This window comes from Rhinolophus ferrumequinum, chromosome 7 (assembly GCF_004115265.2).
Source record: "Rhinolophus ferrumequinum isolate MPI-CBG mRhiFer1 chromosome 7, mRhiFer1_v1.p, whole genome shotgun sequence".
Lineage (NCBI taxonomy): Eukaryota > Metazoa > Chordata > Mammalia > Chiroptera > Rhinolophidae > Rhinolophus > Rhinolophus ferrumequinum.
Window position 1 is genome coordinate 85,940,089 of NC_046290.1, and position 18,240 is coordinate 85,958,328.

General features: G+C 41.5%; 1 protein-coding gene across 4 annotated transcripts in view; it reads right to left on the minus strand.

Moving 5' to 3' along the window:
* Nucleotides 1-12,399, minus strand: part of ZNF608 (zinc finger protein 608) — a 104,349-nt gene extending 91,950 nt beyond the window's left edge. Inside the window, exons 1-2 of one of the 4 annotated variants that reach the window (XM_033110722.1) lie at nt 12,163-12,399; nt 7,706-8,810 (exon numbers count right to left, since the gene is read on the minus strand). In XM_033110722.1, coding sequence (XP_032966613.1) covers nt 7,706-8,614 — 909 coding nt within the window. In that variant the 5' untranslated portion in view covers nt 8,615-8,810; nt 12,163-12,399. Of the gene's footprint in view, nt 1-7,705; nt 8,811-9,816; nt 10,413-12,162 lie in introns of those variants that run through there. The other 3 variants (XM_033110723.1, XM_033110721.1, XM_033110724.1) reach the window with 3 other exon arrangements.
* Nucleotides 12,400-18,240: the final 5,841 nt, after the last annotated feature.

Genomic DNA, 18,240 nt, shown 5'->3' on the forward strand with positions numbered 1-18,240 from the left:
CAAGGAGGTGACAGGAAATCCAAAAGTAATCTGGTCTGGCTATGTACACTTTGCAAGAAAAATGTTAGGAGATGCTTTGCAACTCATCCTGATGATATTCCAGTGAAGAATGGGTAAAACTGTAAAACCTAGGCATAGAAACAAATGGTACGTTTATGCGAAGTGAATTCAAACACATGGGGGATGTAGCAACACGAAAAAGTACAGCCCTCCAGTAGGGGAAAGCTTGCTAGTAACCTAACTAGGAACAACTTAAACATGACCTTTGAACCTTCAGTGACTAATTCGAAAGATAAAAAAAGGTGTACCTAAAGCAGCCAGAGGGCCAGATGTGCTTTCCCAAGAAACCAACCAAGAGTTTTCTCTAATCAAAAGAACGAACAGTGACTTCTAGGAGTTTATGAAAGTGTGACCAATTGGAACTTTGTCGTCTGTTGCTAATTGAAGCATATAAAAGAGTCCATTTCTTAAAACATACTACAAACACTTTTTTTTTTTTTTTTAATTCACTGCCACATGACAAAAACCAGAATCAAGTTGACTGGTAGAAGATCAGTGCAACCAAAAACCAAGCTATTATTTCAAACTGTCAGGGGAAGGCAGTAAAATTGCTACCAGGTCTCCTTAAGTTACCCTTCAATAAAAAGAAGCCATCAGGGAAATAAGAGGAAAAGAAAACACATCAAAACCTTAAAAGTCCCTTTAAGTAAAATTATACGTCTGTGGCACCATGCCATCTGCTCTCCGGTTAACATAATAAGCCAATTCCACAACCTAAATATCTGCTTTCTAAAATCATTATGTACAACACATAATATAATCAATATATTTTTTAAACTGTATAAAAGCGACATTCATATGGCTTTATTGGAATATGCCTAAATATCCCTCTAGGCACCTTTTCTTAAGGTGCTAGCAGGCAATGAGGATTCCCAGGAGGCAAAAAAGCTCAGTGGTTGAGGTAGAATGTCACAGTGAATAATAATCAAACTAGGGAGAGGGGTGGGGGTGAGAAAGAAGAGGGCAGCTTTGAAAAATCAGCAGTAGTATTTACTCATCACTTCAACCCCATTTGTTCTAATCGCAACATCCTTCCCTTTGAATTCTCTTTTACAACTATTATATGTATGTGTGTATATATATGTTTTAATTCTCATATAGCTTCACTGAAGGGGGAGAACCTTCTGAAATCCAGATGAGATCCATATAGTTCAAGACTCACTGACCTATCAAAATATAAGAATTATTTGCTTTGCGATCGCTTCAGTTCTTTAGTCAAAACCCATCATCTCTTTTAATACATTCCCAAAGGTAGTTCTAACCAAAATTTAGCAGATAGAGATCTGAGCTCTAGGAGTAATGTGCCAACCTGACCCTCTTGAATATCCTTAGAGCTCTCAAAATAACATTACAAACAGCCCAACTGCTGGTCAATTGACTATGAAGACTTTAACACCCTTTCACTCCTTAGCAAAGACTTTGTTCCAACTGCCAAAACCTTTAGCGTAAAAAGAACTTGCGACAGCACTGTAGTTTGTAGTGAAACTTCAGCTGGGAGAGAATTAGACACCAATGGGCCCATTCACTCTGCAGCAGAGTGGAACATAAGCAGCAATGGTGACACTCTTTTAAAAAGACTAAAGCCCATACTAACTAAATGCACCCAATCCACTGCCAACCCAACATCTATATATGCAATTATAACATGTATATACACACACCTATGTAATACCCAGAGGTACCGTACAAGGCACCAGTCTGATCCCTGTTAGTCTATAATGATGATCTAAGTCGTGCCTAAGGCAGAAATTTCACCTGTTTTCTTTCCCCATCTATAACCTCAAATGTACAGATTAAGAGGGTTATTATTTATTGACAACAACCCTAGTGAAGAAGGGTTATTTCCACTATGATGTTGCTAAGGATAGTCCAGCATTTTCTTAGTTCTGGCTTCCATGTTCTACCAGAATGCTACATTTAGGAATAAGTAATTTAGGAATAAACTGTTTAGTATTCAAGCAAAACCCTTGATGTTCACATCACTGGCAGGTTCAGAGTGCTGGCAATCGAAACTATGTTGTGCTGAAGTAATTACTATGAAAAACTTCCAGTGCTTAATATTAAAGAATAGAATAACATGATACTTCTACCTCTTCTACACCTCTAGAGTGTGTTCAACATGGCAATTATCTCCATTCAAGAAGCAGAGTTTAAACTGCCTTGAAACTCAATTATACCCATGACTTTTTAAACGTACACTTCAAAAGGCACATTCAGATCACGAAGCAAAATCTTTTCCCCCCACTTATAAAAAATAGATATTATCCCTCTCCCTTGAGATATCTTCAGGTATAAGACTGACTTCTTTTTAGCTTTGGGGCCCATTTTTTTTTTTTTTATTCAAGCAGAGGGATGACAGAGCAAATGATGAAAGACGAAGGGATCCCATCTGATAAAGACAGTTCCAAGTGCAGCTCTCCCAAATGTCACTACCACCCAGCCTAGAGGTACCACCATTTTAAAGACCAGATTGCACACTTGTTAACCAAAAACACATTACTTTGATACTTTTAAGAACGTAAAGAAACCAGGAGTTTATGATTTATGATTTAAGTGCTTGTGGCTAAAATAGCTTTCCAATTATCGAGGGCCTCTTAGGAAGAGCAAGAATGCATTATGTGTTAATGACCACAACCAGGGGTCCCTTCTCCACTCTTTTGTCAGAGCCCAAGCAGATCCTCCCCGCAGTTTCACCATTAACATGTCTGTTTCCTGTCAGCCCACTCAGAGATAATGTCATTTATCTCGGGGAGGCACATGCCCAGTCATTAGCTTCTATAAAAGACCTCAAACAAAGGCCGGATAATGTTTTACCCAGGGCTCTTACTAAAATCAGAACCGAGAAGCTTAGCTTCTAAAAGTCAAGTATTCAGAAAGTTAGCGTTAGAAGAATATATTCTTCCTTATCAACAACCGTAGACCACAGCTCCGAAGGAGAGCAAGGTCTCCGTAAACATCAGTCCAAAGCGCTATCCCCTACAATTAGATTAACCGATAAAGGCTGACCAGGGTTAGCCTGTGAGAGCCTTTGCTCCTCCTCCCCTTGCCTCCAGGGGGAAAATTGACAGAATAATTCAGGTACTGACTAAATAGTTAGATCTTTGAAGAACTGACCCCTCATTGTGATGGCCTGCAGGAACTGAATAACCATTAGAAAGTGTTCAATAGCTAGGCTTCTGGAAATCTTTTAAATAAAAGTGGAACTGGTTAAAATAAATGTAGAAACATGTGTTTTCACAGTGTTGCTCATATTACTGCAATTTCAAGTTTCTATGAAGTACCAGGTGAACTTTTTTAAATTAAAAAAAAACACACACACAGACACAGTCAAAATTGGAGCAAATCTCAGCCATTCAATCCTTGTTTTTCATGCTGAAAACGAAGAACAGATGGTACTTTCCATGTTGTTTGAATCTGGTTATTGAACACCTCTGTGGTTAGGGAGATTTCTGCTTAGCACTTTCGGCATACATTTCATTTACTAACTATAAAATGCTGCTTAGGAAAAATAAGTCTTTATAACACTCTAATTAAAACCATTTTGCAGCCAAGCAATTTCACTTGAAGAGCATTCTTAACCTCATGACATTTGGACAATCAATCCCTCTCCCCGCCTTTTTTACAGACTATTTGCAAAGTTATTAAAAGTTGCTAAACATTAGTTTGCACAATCTTGATCAGTTGTGTGTATTTTTAAAATCTCTCCAGCAGATGTCAAATACTGGGCTCAGAACTCAGTGATGTGCCCAAGTTCATACAAATATGCCAAGCTGCCTGGGTTCTCACAGAAAGCTTCCTTGGCGAAAGACGCAGCCCCGCTGCACCCATCTCAAAAGCCCTATCACCCTCTGAGGGCGCCTATAGAAAAGTAAGGAGCTGGATCAATGCTGATTGGGAGCCACCCTTTCGTTACCAACGTTTTTAACAGCTAAATCCCTTGTGTAGCTTTCAAAACAGTTTGCTGTCAGACAACAATGGACTTTGTTCTTTAATTATAGCAAGTGACCTTTCTGCCCTTTTATTTCACAGTAGATAAACTGCACTCTCTAAGCAGAATGTGTAGGGGGCACTATATTTGGGAGGGGGGGGGAACACATATTGTCCACAAAACTCATTAATCAAAATACATTCTCAAACTGCTCACACTCACTTAGAAACTGTGCCAGAATTCCCTAGTGAAGTGTAAAAAGGCTTCTACAAGAGAATAAAATACAATGAATGATATCCTTTATAGACAGGTCCATTTGTAGACACCACCTTTAGGCTGTTAAGGACCAGCTTAGTGAAAGCAGTGTGATAGTGGAGAAATAATTCTCTTTGCTGAATATGTACTGAGTAGTCAGACCCCTAAGACAACTATAAGCTCTCCTGTGCTTTTCATGTCCGCTTAAGCATCAGCTGTGTTTAAGAAATCTTCTAAGTATTTTTGAATTCTCCAACGATCAAATAAACCCATGTAACTCTAACCATTTAGCCCAGCCGAATGCCTGTGTCTGATAAGTCCAAGCTGTAAGACAGCTAAGGAGGATGCATGCAGAAGAGCCTCAACACAAGCTATTATGCTTCAAAAGAAAGGAGCGGGGAGGTGGAGAAGCAGGTTTTAACAACCAAAAGCCAACCCGTCAAATCTACTTATTCAGACATGTCACTGGTGGCTTAACCACAAAATGGGCTATAGAAATATAGCTCAAACATCTTAGAATTATGGCATGTTTTGATTTTGTTCACGTATTAAGGGAGTGGTGACTTTTACAACATACTTGTGGTTTCCACATAAAGGAGTAGAACACTCATTGATTTAATTAGGTTTCATAAGGTCCAATTTATCATGTTTTACATGACTTTGTGTAGTGAAGAAACAGAATAAACACACCAAAAATAGACATTTAAGCATGCTGTGAAAATTAACCGGTGACAGCCAGTCTTATGAATCTCCTGTGAACCTTCCAACCAGGAAGGAATAAAAAAGCACACACACATATCCCCACTTCGTTTTTCACATTTGGCCCATCATGAGCCACATCTGATGGCTGAAAAATTCATCATCTCCACTTTTGAGGCACTTACTCTTCACAAACCCAGGTAATCAAACAAGGCTGAAATTAAAACACTATAGAAAACGTCAAAAAAAAAAATCTTTCTCAAGATGCCTCAGTGTGGAAATATTTTTGTCAGGTGAAGCTTGTCCTACTAAATCTTTACCTCCTCAATAGGTATCCTCCTGTCCTCAGGAAGTAGTTCCTAAATTGAGGTCTAATTTACACAACCACGAGTTAGTGGAATTAGAGTTACTACCCTGGGTGGCATCTGTGCCAGGGAGTGCCCTCTCTGTGTGCCAAGGATGAAAGCATTCTTAAGAGAGGTAGTGCTGGGGCGTGGTGGGGGCGGGGAGGAAAGCCTGAAGGAACGGTATTCCTGAGCCAACACCCAGCTTGACAGAGAATGGCCAACACCGCAGGATTCAGAGCCCTAGGAGCCATCCCCTCGGTGCCCCTGTGCGCCAAACACCAGTGGCCATGGTTGGCAGGGGACGGAATCTAAATGCACGGAGCTCTCTCCCCTCCCCCACCCCAGGCCCATCATGACTTGTTTGCTCTTCATTTATGTAATTCGTATTATCACATTTATACTGCTCTGCCTGAAGACGAGTTGCATGGATATGAATAATTTAATTCTTCCATTCTTCATCCAGTTTCCTCTGCGACTGGAAAGTGAAAAGAACACAAAAACTGGAGAACCGACACCATGCTCTAATCTCAGTTGCCATGACAGCAGCCTTTGAGATACTGAAATGTTCCGATTGCCAGCTAAACAAAATTGTTGAATGTGAACATTTGGCTGGAAGATTAAAAGGCTAAGGGGAATGCAAAAGGGCAGTACCTCCCACATTCCAGGCAGCAGTGAATCCAATCAAATGGCTCTGACTCCTTAACCACAGCCATTGTGAGCACTGGATTAGGGCAATTCATCTAGATAGTTAGAGCAGATTAGAACTGCAATTTGAAGACTATTGGCAACAAAAGTAAATGCCCTACTGTACTGAGTAATAAGATTTCAGAACGCCTTTTAGCAGAAATTATGTGAAACTACACATTCAAACATAAGAATGAAAACCTAGGATTTTTTGAAAAATCCATTGAAATTCATCAATGCAAAATGCCGTCTAACCAAGAGAACGTTATGAATAAAAGAAGCGTTCAGAGGCTTTTGGCGATTTGGGCATTATCTACACCTTAATTTACCTTCATCAACTTCTAAAATCATCAAATCAAAACTTTATTCCTGTACTCCCACTTAAACCTTGAACATACAAACACAGACATATAAAGGAATAAATAGAAAGCAGTGAACAATTGTACACAAAAATAATTACCCAAAGACATCTTATAATTCTGATCAAGTTAGAAACAGCAAAAGTCAATTTAATAAGCATATTTCCAAACAACCATGCCACAAACCACATATGAATTTTGCTTCTCCAAGGCACAACCTGCAGAATTAATCTAAACATTAATTTTATAGAAACATCACTCACACCCCCAGCTCACTCCCCACCTGCCTGGTGGACAGAGCACCTTCAGTCCTGGGACATTAGCCAATGCACAACAATCAGCAGACCAGTAAGTCACAGGCCTCCAGCAGCAGAACCCTGGGGGCTGTTTTTCAAACGCAGTGTCTAACTAGCCTTGAAGACAACGACAAAGACGGGAGGAAGGGTCCAAATTGCCTAAATCAAGAATCCCCACTGCTCAAATGCAACACGTAATTCTACTATCTTTTGGCTGTGTTTGCACATTTCAGGAACACCAATTCGCCAAGTCTATTTCACTTTTATTCCCAACCTTTCAGCTCCCTAGTCAAGCTAGAAATCCAGGTGATAACACTCTTAAATCTCCAGCTAAAAACTGGGCAAGAGAACAAGGGTAGGGCCCTACCCAGCAGCCTCCAAAACCATTGCAGTCTTTCTACACAGTTATGAAAACCAAGGACACCAACCAAGGTTGGGGTTGAATTCTGGACCAATAAGAGGAACCCATCCAAGGATGATATCCTTTGAGAGAACTATTTTGAGAAAAATAACGAAAAAATAAATGGGTTGAGGGTGGAGTATGAATTGGAATCCCCAACATACCTCTCCAGGGAAAACCGGTAAACCCTTCACCTAAGGACACATTACCAGAAACACTGAGACATGTTATTAAAACAGAAAACAGTTCTCCTTAGGGGAGAAACCAGGACAAGAGTCAAGTAGGTACATGCACAGGTTTTCTATTAAAAGCACACCACAACTGGCTGATGGGCCAGGAGCCCTTCTGCAGGGCAAAAGGTACTTAGGACACCCAGCCCTCCCACCTGGGAACCCAAACAAACACTAGCACCACCAGCAGCAGAGGCAGCAACAGCAGAAGCAAGAGCTAACCAGTGCACCCAAGTAAGCTACCCCATACCAAATTTTCATGGAAAGGATGCATATAATAGAAATCTCACAAGGAACCAGAAAGCATGAATAAGAAGTGTAAGGCACACAGAGGCACAAGCCCCCCATCCCCCCCCCAACACCACACACACGCGCACGCACAGATGCACACACACAAATGCACACAAAGAGGAAAGTGGGAGATCTAGGAAGGCGACTTTATCCTACCTTCTCCGTTTTCAGTTTCTTGATTCGCCTGTGGCTCTCCTCCTCCTCCTCTTCCTTCTTTACCAACATACAGTTTCCCATGAGCCCTGAATCCGGGGCACTTTTGCTAACTTCCCCTGCAGCCGCGACGTTACCACTCCCAGCGCCCCCGCAGTGGAAGGGGCTCGCACCGCCTCCATTGCTCTTGGCCCCAAAGCCATAGAGGTGCCCCCCGGGAGGGGCCTGGCTGCCACTGCCATTCTGGTGGCCCTGAAGCAGGTCGTGCTTGTCCTTCCTGGATTTCCCCGCATCCTTATCCCGCTTGGCGCCTCGGCTGCTCTGGCTTTTACCTGGCTTCTCCTCTTTGCTTTTCCCACAGGAGGCCGCCCCCGCGGTGGCAGCGGAGGTGCCGGTGCTGGTACTATTGCTGTTTGGGTTGCCGCCGCCGCCGCCGCTGCTCACACTTTGACCCAGTGCTGAATTCATGCCAGTTGCCTCTCCAGGGCGCCCTTGGACTTCCTGCCTCTTGCCAGTGCCGCTGATCTCGGGAATCCCATACAAGGCAGCAGAAGGCAGAGATTTATTAGCATCCTTAGAAGTTTTACTCCTTTTCACTTTTGATTTGCTGGTCTCTTTGTGTGAATTCCCCTGGGGAGCAGAGGGCTGAACAGAAGCAAATTTTAGGCCATCAGCTAAGGCTGCGGTAGCACCGGCCCCACTGGAGGCCAGACCTCCACACTCTTTAGAGTTGCTGCTGCTAGTGGTATTGGTGGAATTATTCATCTCAAATTTCTGTCGGTCCTTCTCCAAATCAGCGTCCAAATCAATTATTAAATTTCCAACCCCGATTTCCCAATCATCGCCACTGTCATAAGTATCAACCGTATTTGGATCCACACCTTTTCCTGCAGTAGAAATGTTCACTGACATCCTGAAGATGAGCTCTCTAGAATAAAAATCCGATGAACTTTCCTTTGGAGATGAGGGGACATTCGTTTAGCTCCGCTGGGCTTTCTCTTAGGGAAAAAAAAAAAAAAAAAAAAAATCTTCTAATCTTCCTCTTCTCTTTCCTGCCCCAGGAATGTGTCCAGGGATTTTACACCCTTCAGTCCAGGTCCACCTTTTCCTGTGAAGGGGGAAAAGTCGAATATTTCTTGTCTGGGTGTTACCAGAATAAAAAACGATTAATATTGGGGAGTCAGTAAAGGGTACAGGGAAGGAGAGAGAGTAAGGTGGCTCATGTATTGTCTCCACAGTCCAATATCAGGTATAAAGGAAAATAACCAAGCCCCCCAAACATACCCATGACAGTAAGCATCTTACAGTAGCTAAAAAAGAAAGCCCCTTTAGCAACAACACAAGGATAATCACTTTTTAAAAGGCATTAAAATAGCTTAAGGATCTGACTCAAGTCCAGAAAGGTTTAAAGAAAAGAAAGAGCTGAAATTTTTTTCTAGCACATACATGTGATAATCTCAACCCCAGATACACAGCCTCAGAAAAGAGGGAGCAACACGGCTTTAAACATCCCTAAACATGTCCTAGATCTTGCAATTTAAAAGACCAGACCCTGGAAGTTCTCTGAGGTTAGTTTCAGAATGATGTTGCTAAATTCTTATTATTTCTAATTTTATTACTTCTTTTTACAAATTGGGCAATCTGGTTTTTGTTCCCAGTAAGGAACAGAAAAAACAACCAATACCCCCCCCCCCCCCACTCACACGCACATACATACTCCTCCTCTTATCCTCTGTTCCCCAACAGTTTCTACAATTTTATTTTTGGAACATACACACGTCTTTTAAGAGCATTTCTCTATAGAAAAGACAGTGTTAGATAAAAAGCTAAATAAATGCCTTTTGAGAAAAAAATACATCTAAACTATTCTACCATATTCCTAGGTCACAGACTTGCTCAATCTGTTAAATATGGTGCTACTGACTATCCAGGGAAACTGATTAAGACATACACTTTAAGTGATCTGCGCCAAGGTGGCCTCAATGACCGCAAATGAGTGTGTGTTTGACAAAGATCAGTTAAAACGGTTTTTAAAGGGATCAGCCCCCTTTTAACAGTTGATTGTCAAGAAAAATAAATAAATATACATACACACACACACAGACATTGCTTACCTTTAATCCTTTATCATTTTTTAATTAGGCCAGCAAATCAAAATGCCTTTCCCACTCCACTCGGCAAACAAGCCTGTGCCTCATTTTACTTAAACACCAAATGATCAAGAAGGAAGAAACCAAATAACACATCTCAGCCAGAATAATCACTCGATAACATTATTCCACCTCCCCACCCCCCTTTTGGCAAACGGATCAGGAGTCCTTTTCTCCTTAAAAAAATGTGTCACTGTACAGCTGGAAGATAATGTTTCACATTCACAACAGAAGCACCAAAGGTTTTTTTTCCTCTTAACAAGCATCGAGAATAATAGTTTTTTTAAAAAAAAAAAAAAAAAAGAGAGAGCTTAGAGAAAAAAGTTTTCCCAACTTCTCATTCCGCCTTCAGTTCCAGACTTCAGAGTCACCGTGATCAGTAAGTAATGATCCCATGTAGCAAACCTACAGGCGTCCGCTAGTAACAAGACAGAATGTGCTAACATCGGGATAAATTAGTGAAAGGGAAGAAAGAATAAGAAGAAAGGACTGAAAATCTGGGCTGGATTCCGCCTGTTAGTCGGGAAGTGGCATTTTTCCGCCCGTCCTGACAGATTTGATTTCTTGAACTAACTTAAGAGGAAAGGAGGGGGAAGAAAGGGGGGAGAGGTGGAGGAGGAGGAAGAAAGGGTGGGATGAGAAGCCGAGCCAAAGGAGAAAAAGAAAGGTGTGGAGGCTCCGGGAGGGGAGCAGATGATTCAGTGAGCTGATAAACCAGTTATAACAGCATTCGCTCGGGGCGGGGGGAGGGGGTGGCGGAGGGGGAGGGAAAATAACGGCGATTAAAATTGGTTCAGTCTTCGAAACCTAAAGGATGTGATGTTTTCCTCTTTTATGTTGTTTTAAGAAAAAGGAACCGAGTTCCTAGTATAGTCCCCGAGGGGGAAAAACCCGCTGTCGCTCAAGCCAATCAGTCAGGCGGTAATTCGATAATTAGAGTCAAAAAAAGATTTTTTTTAAGACGACCTTTTCCAGGACAGTTTTCCCTATTTATAGTCGCAGCAAACGGTGCGTCTCCCTTTTATTTATTTTTCTCTCCTCCTCTCTCGCCCACCCCCTCCTGTGTTTAGTCAGATGGCCCCGGAGCTTGGCTTAGTATTTTTAATTAGCTGGCGTTTGGAAGCTAAAAGCAGTAATGAATTGTTGATGGATTGGAAGTGGAGAGTCGCTTTGCTGGAAATGTCGGGGCTGGGAGAGGGGGATGGGCGAGTTAGCAACAACCAACCATCTAAAAGGAGCGATTTTGTTACAGTGCAAGCCTTTCACATCACGTGAGGATCAAGGGCTCAATTGGTTGTCGTGAGAACAAAAATGGTGACAAGCGTATCAAGAAAATACTGATCTGGTCTTTAAAAAAAAGCTGAAGGTCTCTCCCCTCCCCCTGCACAACACTCTTCCCCACAGTCGCCTTCCACCACCCCCCCTGCAGTGGGCGCAGCTACAAGTTATGAATGTGAAACATTTCTCGCAGATCTAGGCTCTCGGAAGTTCGGAAGGAGTGAAATGTAATGAGCACAAGAGCAAAGCAGATGTTTTAAAGAAACACCTTATAAACCTTTCCTCAACTTATCTCCAATTTGTAGGCATTCCCAAGAGGCCAGGGATAGGGACGCCTAAGCGAGGGAGGAGGGCACCTCTAAACTACTTGGTTTTTAGGGACCCCCTCATGTCTTAAACAAAGAAAAATATCTTGCTGGCTCCCAAGCCAGGTCCTGTAATAAATATTAGTACACCATTGTTACTATTTGTGGGTTTGTTTGGGTTGGGTGGGGCTTTTTTCCCTTTAATGGTGTTTTGCTGCTTGCTTTTTTAAGGAGGTGGAAAATGGTAATTATAACCATTACATGTAATGGGTGACTATTCCCTTGTTTAACATTAAATTATTGGGCAGTAGGATGTGACAGGAGACAGAAATCGGCTTGTTCTACCCTTGCCCCCATTTTCCTGGCTCGGTTTGGAAGAGGGTCTAGACCAGCTAGGACAGGAGAGGGAGGGGGCGAGGTGAACCAGAGAATGGACACTGCAGATCAGGATATGTAACTGTGTCACTTTTACACTCCTTGGGTTAGAGCCCAAACGGTAATTTACTCTAAGTTACCCCGAGTGCCCAGTCAAGCTTAATTTGTGTGAAGAAGTTACAAATGCTTCACCCTCCACTGACTAAAATTCACCTTTCTTGGGTTGTTGTTCTCAATGCAAAAGCCAAACCCTGTAACTAGTTCCTCATTTCAATGCATAAAACTCGCACATTCCCCTGCATGAAGTCCCCGCTAAGTGCTATATAGAGACACACCACGCAACCGTACTTACGGTCTGTATTGGATCGAGTTGACCTTTTCCTTCTAACTGCATTGAATGTGTTTGGTTGCAGCCGCTTTATTTTGGAAATTATAATCTCTTCAACAAATTTATTATTAAAGAAGATGGACCATCAAATGTCACAGACTGTCCTGTGTATTTTTTATAAAAGCAAAAATTAAAATTAAAAAAAAAAAAAAGAAAACAAAAATCCCCCTGGTGCACACACACAAGCTTGTTCTGCAACACTGAAATCAGGACTGAAACAACACACACAGACACACACACACACACAGACACACACACAGGGGGAGTGGAGCAAAAGGAGCTCTCAGCCTCTATACCTGAAAGGGACTTTTCTTTGTTCCCATTGCCCTTTCGGACCAGGCCAATCAGAGAGCAGCTTTTATGAAACTGGGCTCTCTCATTGGCTAGCTGCTTTCTCTTGGCTACTGTAGGGGGTTGAGAAATACACACGTATAAAACACACACTGAGAGCGGGTGGGGGTGCGGTGGGGGGTGCTTGTGGAGACAAAGCGTTTTATTTTCCAACTAGATTGGGGTACAGGCACCTCCTGCAGTAAGAAGGGGGAAAAATGGTGCGCCCGTTTCAATTACTACATCATTCACATAAAACACTTATTTATTAAAACAAACCTCAAACAGGCTGCGAGGAGCGGATGTCGGTAAATACAAGTTTGATTGTGTTATCTTGGGGGAAATAATGTATGTGATCACTCGGTGGCAGAGGGAAGCCAAATGAGCCACTAACGCGTAGCGAGGGAAAAAGGGAGGCTGGCTGCGAGACTGAGCGTTTTGTTGGCTTCCCTTCCGTGTCGCAAGGACTCGGCAGCGCGAACTCCCAAGACTGATTTTTCTGTGTGGTAGCTCCTGGCTTTCAACCCTCCCCCACCACTTTGCCCTTCTTCCATTTTTTTTTCCTCGTGTCTCTCTTTTTACTCGCAGATTAAATAAGAAAAATCGATCTGGGGGTAAAGGCGGTGGTGGAGAAACAAGTGTAACCCTTTTGTTTCCAGTCTTCTGGTCTACAAGCACTGAAGTGCGAACGCTGGCAACCATTTAACCACCACTACGTGAACGGTTCTTCCCTGGAATTAGTAACAATCTTTCCCTTCTGGTCCTAGGCAGCTCCAAAAAAATACAAAATAAAATAAGGTCCCAGCCAACCTTATTAACACCTCAGGCTGGCCTTATTTTTTTTTTTTTAAATCGATTTGTGGAAGATAAATATACTGGGAAGATTAACCCATTCAACAGTTCCAGCCCGCAGTTTTAAAACTGACAGATTGTTAGTTCCCTTTCCCACAAATCCTGGGGAGAAAATGGTGTGTGTGTGTGTGTGTGTGTGTGTGTGTGTGTGTGTGTGTGTGTGAAGCTCCTCTGACTGCTACACCGCGCAATATACCCTAAGTACAGAAATATTTTAGAATTTATTGTAGGACAAAGGCCAGTAACCAAGTTAATAGGACTCTGAGGTCACGGGATAAGAAAGGTTAATATGAAATAAGTTCAGTATTGTACTGCAACAACTAATATACTTAAGCTAATGTATTTCTGTATATTAAGCTTTTAGAGCACTTTTATTTTTAATTTCTCATTGTTATTTTCCATTACTTTTAGGAGCTAGAATATGGAAATTCTAAAGTCAAAGGGTGCTCTGAATTTAATCGAAAGCATTGTGATTTTGAAGATCCAGCACTGCTGGGATTGTAATTTCCACGTGACCATGGTGATTTAAAATTGTCTTAACAGAGTCAAATGGACATATAAAGTGATTTGATCCTAGCAGAAGATAGTTTATGATAAAAATATTCAGTGATAACTTTGTGGAGCAATAAAAATATCCGTGTCACGTTTTTACTAAGTAATGTCATGTTTGAGCTTTCAATATGGTTCACAAAAAATATGCCCATCCGTTGTTCCACAATCCAAGATGAACTAGATTTGATGCTGCAAACAGAAATAGAGAGCAGTTTTCACCCCTTTCTAGGTAGGGTATGTAAGCTAGAGGAATGAGACCTATAATAGTTTTTAGAGCTCTCTAAATAGATTTGTATTCAAATCAAAGCTGTACATTAACAAATAAAATGGGCAAATTAGATATCTGATATCCACGTACCCTCCATTTCAGTTTTGATGTTTGTTTTATATTTTTGAATGTACAGATTTTATAGTTTGTGTATGTTCCATTGATAATAACACAGCACCATATGGTGATTTTTGACTTCTTTTAGAAGAGTGGTTCCTCAAAGGACCAGATCACCTTGGACACTTCCTGTGTCCCTGGAGTATCATCCACATTTCAGCCTTTGGAAGCCGGTAGCTATTCCATATGTTATATCAGTCTGGAAAAAATCAATGGTTAACTCTTAAAGCTACTGGACTTCAAAAGACATGGAAAAGAAGACCTGGTCAGAAAAGGGTAAAAGCACTCCTCCGACACACTCTCTTGGGGAAAGCAAATCATAGGGTCTGCAACATAGATTTAGTATAACTAGAACCGAAGTGTAGGCTTCCTGATATTCAAATCATCTGATCCAACCCTAACTTCAATACCTGGCCCTAAATCCTAAGCCTTTTTGATAAACCCCAACTGGTCAAAGATACAGACTTATGAGACCTCAATCACATGTTTAACCCACACCATTTTGATAAGTTAAATCATTTTCTTTCCATTCCAATATCTCCACACTGAATTTGCACCCACCCCCATCTCCTGCCCTCTAAGTTTTTCCAGGAGACTTGAATAAACCAGACTTGTTATGCTGTCTTTGCATGTGGTTGTTTTGTGTTGTTTGACAAAGGGGACAATCAAGAGATATCAGAGAGCTATCAGCTAATTGATGAATGACACTAAGATAACCATCGGCTTAGAAAATCAGAGCTACACCCCTCACAAAATTGGAAGTTCAATTAACTATATTTTAGAGAAGACAATTTTATCTTTATCTCTTATCAAGATAACAGAACACGCTAGTCTCCCTACTAACATCTGTGGGCATATATGTGATAATCCCAGTACATTGTTGTATAATATATGCACTTTGTAGTTTTACATTTTAGTGTGTGTCTGCTCAGAGACGTGGTAGAGGGAAGGAGCTGTCTGGAAGTGAGTCTAGGAGGGATAGATGGGTGGGAGGAGAATAAGGATAGAGTAGAAGGAGCAGTTAAAGAGTGTTAGCCCATCTCCAATAACCCTCACCACTAGCTCTGCCCCTGCTCTTACTGAATTGATTACATGGTGGTCGGAAGATCCTGGCACAAGACTGTCCCTTCTTTTTAAGGGCAGAATTCCACAATGCGGAGGAAGTCAGGGGCTTTGAGCAGTAACACAGGAAAACTTGGTGGTCTTTCTTTGGTGCCTATTTCTTCTGATTTGTGGTATATTATTAAGGATCAGAAATGATTTCTTGGGTTTTTGTTTATTTGTAAGGGAGTCCCTAACTGGGCCTAGCTTTTCTAAATCTGTGCCAACGTTGACACTTGAGATTTACTCAAGACCAAGGGGAAAAAGTGGAAAACAAAGTTATAAAAAAATAAAACCTACCTGGACATGGGCTTAATTTATGGGAAAAGGAACTTAATTTAGACATAATGAGAAACTTTCTGGCTGGCAGAGAAGATTGTGGGGAAAAATTCTTATCTGTCTAAGGTTGTTTATGAACAGACCTGCCTTGCGGCAGGGGCGAGTGACCTGCCCTGGTTCTAGGGAATTGTAGAATTGGTGATTTATTAAACACCCACACAAACACTAGAAGATGTTCACTCTTTTTACCTACAGGTACCATCCTAACTTCCTACCTCTGAAAGGTCTTTTAGAAGAAACTCTGTCTTTGCCTTTTCACACATGCTTGCTAAGTCCAATTCAAGTTTCTGTGGAGTATTTTTAACAATATCCATCTCTAAACAACTGTCATCAACAAAAGGTGAGCAGTGTCCTTGGTCAAACTGCCATTTTTGCAGTGTCCTGAAATATCACTGGACCAAAATAAAGTGCCAAAAAGTGGTATAGGATAATTAGTATGTCCCTAGGTAGACAGGGAGGTCCCTGGTGGAATAAAGAAAAGACAGTCATATCTTAAAACTTCAGGTTTTGAAATCACTCCTTCGCTCCAGGACATAATGTAACAAGGCCTTGAGGTTAACCATAAAATTCATTTTGGCCTGACAAATGGAGCAGATCTGATAGATAAAGAGTGGGTTACTTTGCTAATTTCTTTAGAATGGGCAAGCAGAACAAACCTGGTAGACGAATTTCATTAGAAGGCACCAGTTCCCTTCTTCAAATAAGTTCCCTTCTTCAAACAGATCCCCTTCCCCAAGCAGGCAAGGGAAGGTATAAAAGTAAGAGCTTTTGCCTCAGTCAATGGACACCCTCCATTTGGGACCCCCTCCCACTTGGGAGTTGCAACCTCTTCTTCTGCCTCTAATAAACTATCCTCTTTTTAAAACTTTTTGCCTCTCCCTGGTCTGTGTTTCCATTCTTTGGCTTCACGAGACACGATCCCGGCCAGCACTCAGAAACTGCCGGCAGATCCAACATCACCTACATCAGAAGAAGGTGTTCAGAGAGAGGACCCTGAACGCAGAAACATTTCAGGTCCTTCCCCGGGGGTGTATTAGGGGAGAAAGACCCGGATGGTGGTGACCCTACCGTGGGAAGATTCACAGACTGATATGCATTTTGTGAATATGGGCATTTATACACACTGTATAACACAGCTCTGTTAACTTTTAGGTCATTTCTATGCCCTATAAGCTCACCTTCAATTTAACTTCGTGAAGTGTAACAAAGGGACCGTATATCCAAGGGAAGGAGAATAATGACTGTCTTCATAAATCTTTATAACACAGTTTTGCTTACACAAATTGAAATGACATAAAGCAAATTTTCCATGCTCTGATTGAAGGCTACAATGAATTTTCATAGTAAAGAACTATAAAGTGAAAGGAGGAGGACTCTATGTGTATGTAGTTCCCCATTCCTTCTCTCAGTCCTCGACCTGAAAATAAGAAGGAAAAGCAACACATCTCATCTCTTTCATGCCCCGAAGTTCTAGAGAATGCAGCAAAATATTGCATGACAGCACATTCTTCTAAAGGAAAACAGTTGTATACTGCTCACATTGAGAGAACTGCAATGTAGGTCAGTGTTAAGTGTCTGAAATCTAACCTCCACGTGGCCCAGGCTCTTGTGGTGTGGTGTGCACTACTATATCTGAATGGGTGCCCAAGCAAGGTCTGTGAATTGGTTAGCAAAGTAAGGCAATTTACATCGCATGTAATGAAACCATTTCAGGAAAAGGATTTTTCTTTTATGCCAGTGGAGACCGGGTGCGTAAAGAAGATCAAAACACAAGCTACATTTTTTTAAAGCTACTTATTGGAGATTGCTGTTGCTGGTTTTATTACAATATGTATTTTACAGATTTAGGTAATAGCCCTGATTTTTCAAATCGACCTCTGTTTAGACACGTTTCACTTTGGGCTGTTTCTTGTCTGCAAAATTACAGTCATTTGCACGTTATTACAGTGAGTAGGAGACAGATTGTATTTAGCGTTGGGTGGGGGAAGGGTTATTATGGGAAGTGATCTGCTACGGTCAGCACATAATTTCAGCCTGAAGAAAATTGCTTCTGAATGGCTGGTCTGTTAGCTAGCCAAAGAATGGTCACTGGGAGAGACTGAAAAATACTTCTGCTTAATCTGCATTATAGAATTATTCTTATTTTCAGAAAGATGGTCTGTGGAAAGAATGATTGTAAACTAAATTTAAAAACTTGTAGGTGAAATGTTGTCACTGCTCTATTTGGCTCTAAAACAACAACTACAACAAAATACAACCACCAAGCAGGCGAGGGCCAAACGGCAGCTGGATACAGCCCTTGTGTTCTACTCCTTCTTTCTTCCTTGCCTCCCTTTCTCTACTTCCCCTTTTGTCATTTTTTGAAATCTCTATGACTTAATGACAGTAGATTTTTGTATACCAGGGGTGCCAAAAAAATGTATGCACATACTTGTGTTCATCTTTTGTTATCGGTATATTGAGTGTTACAATTTTAATACAGT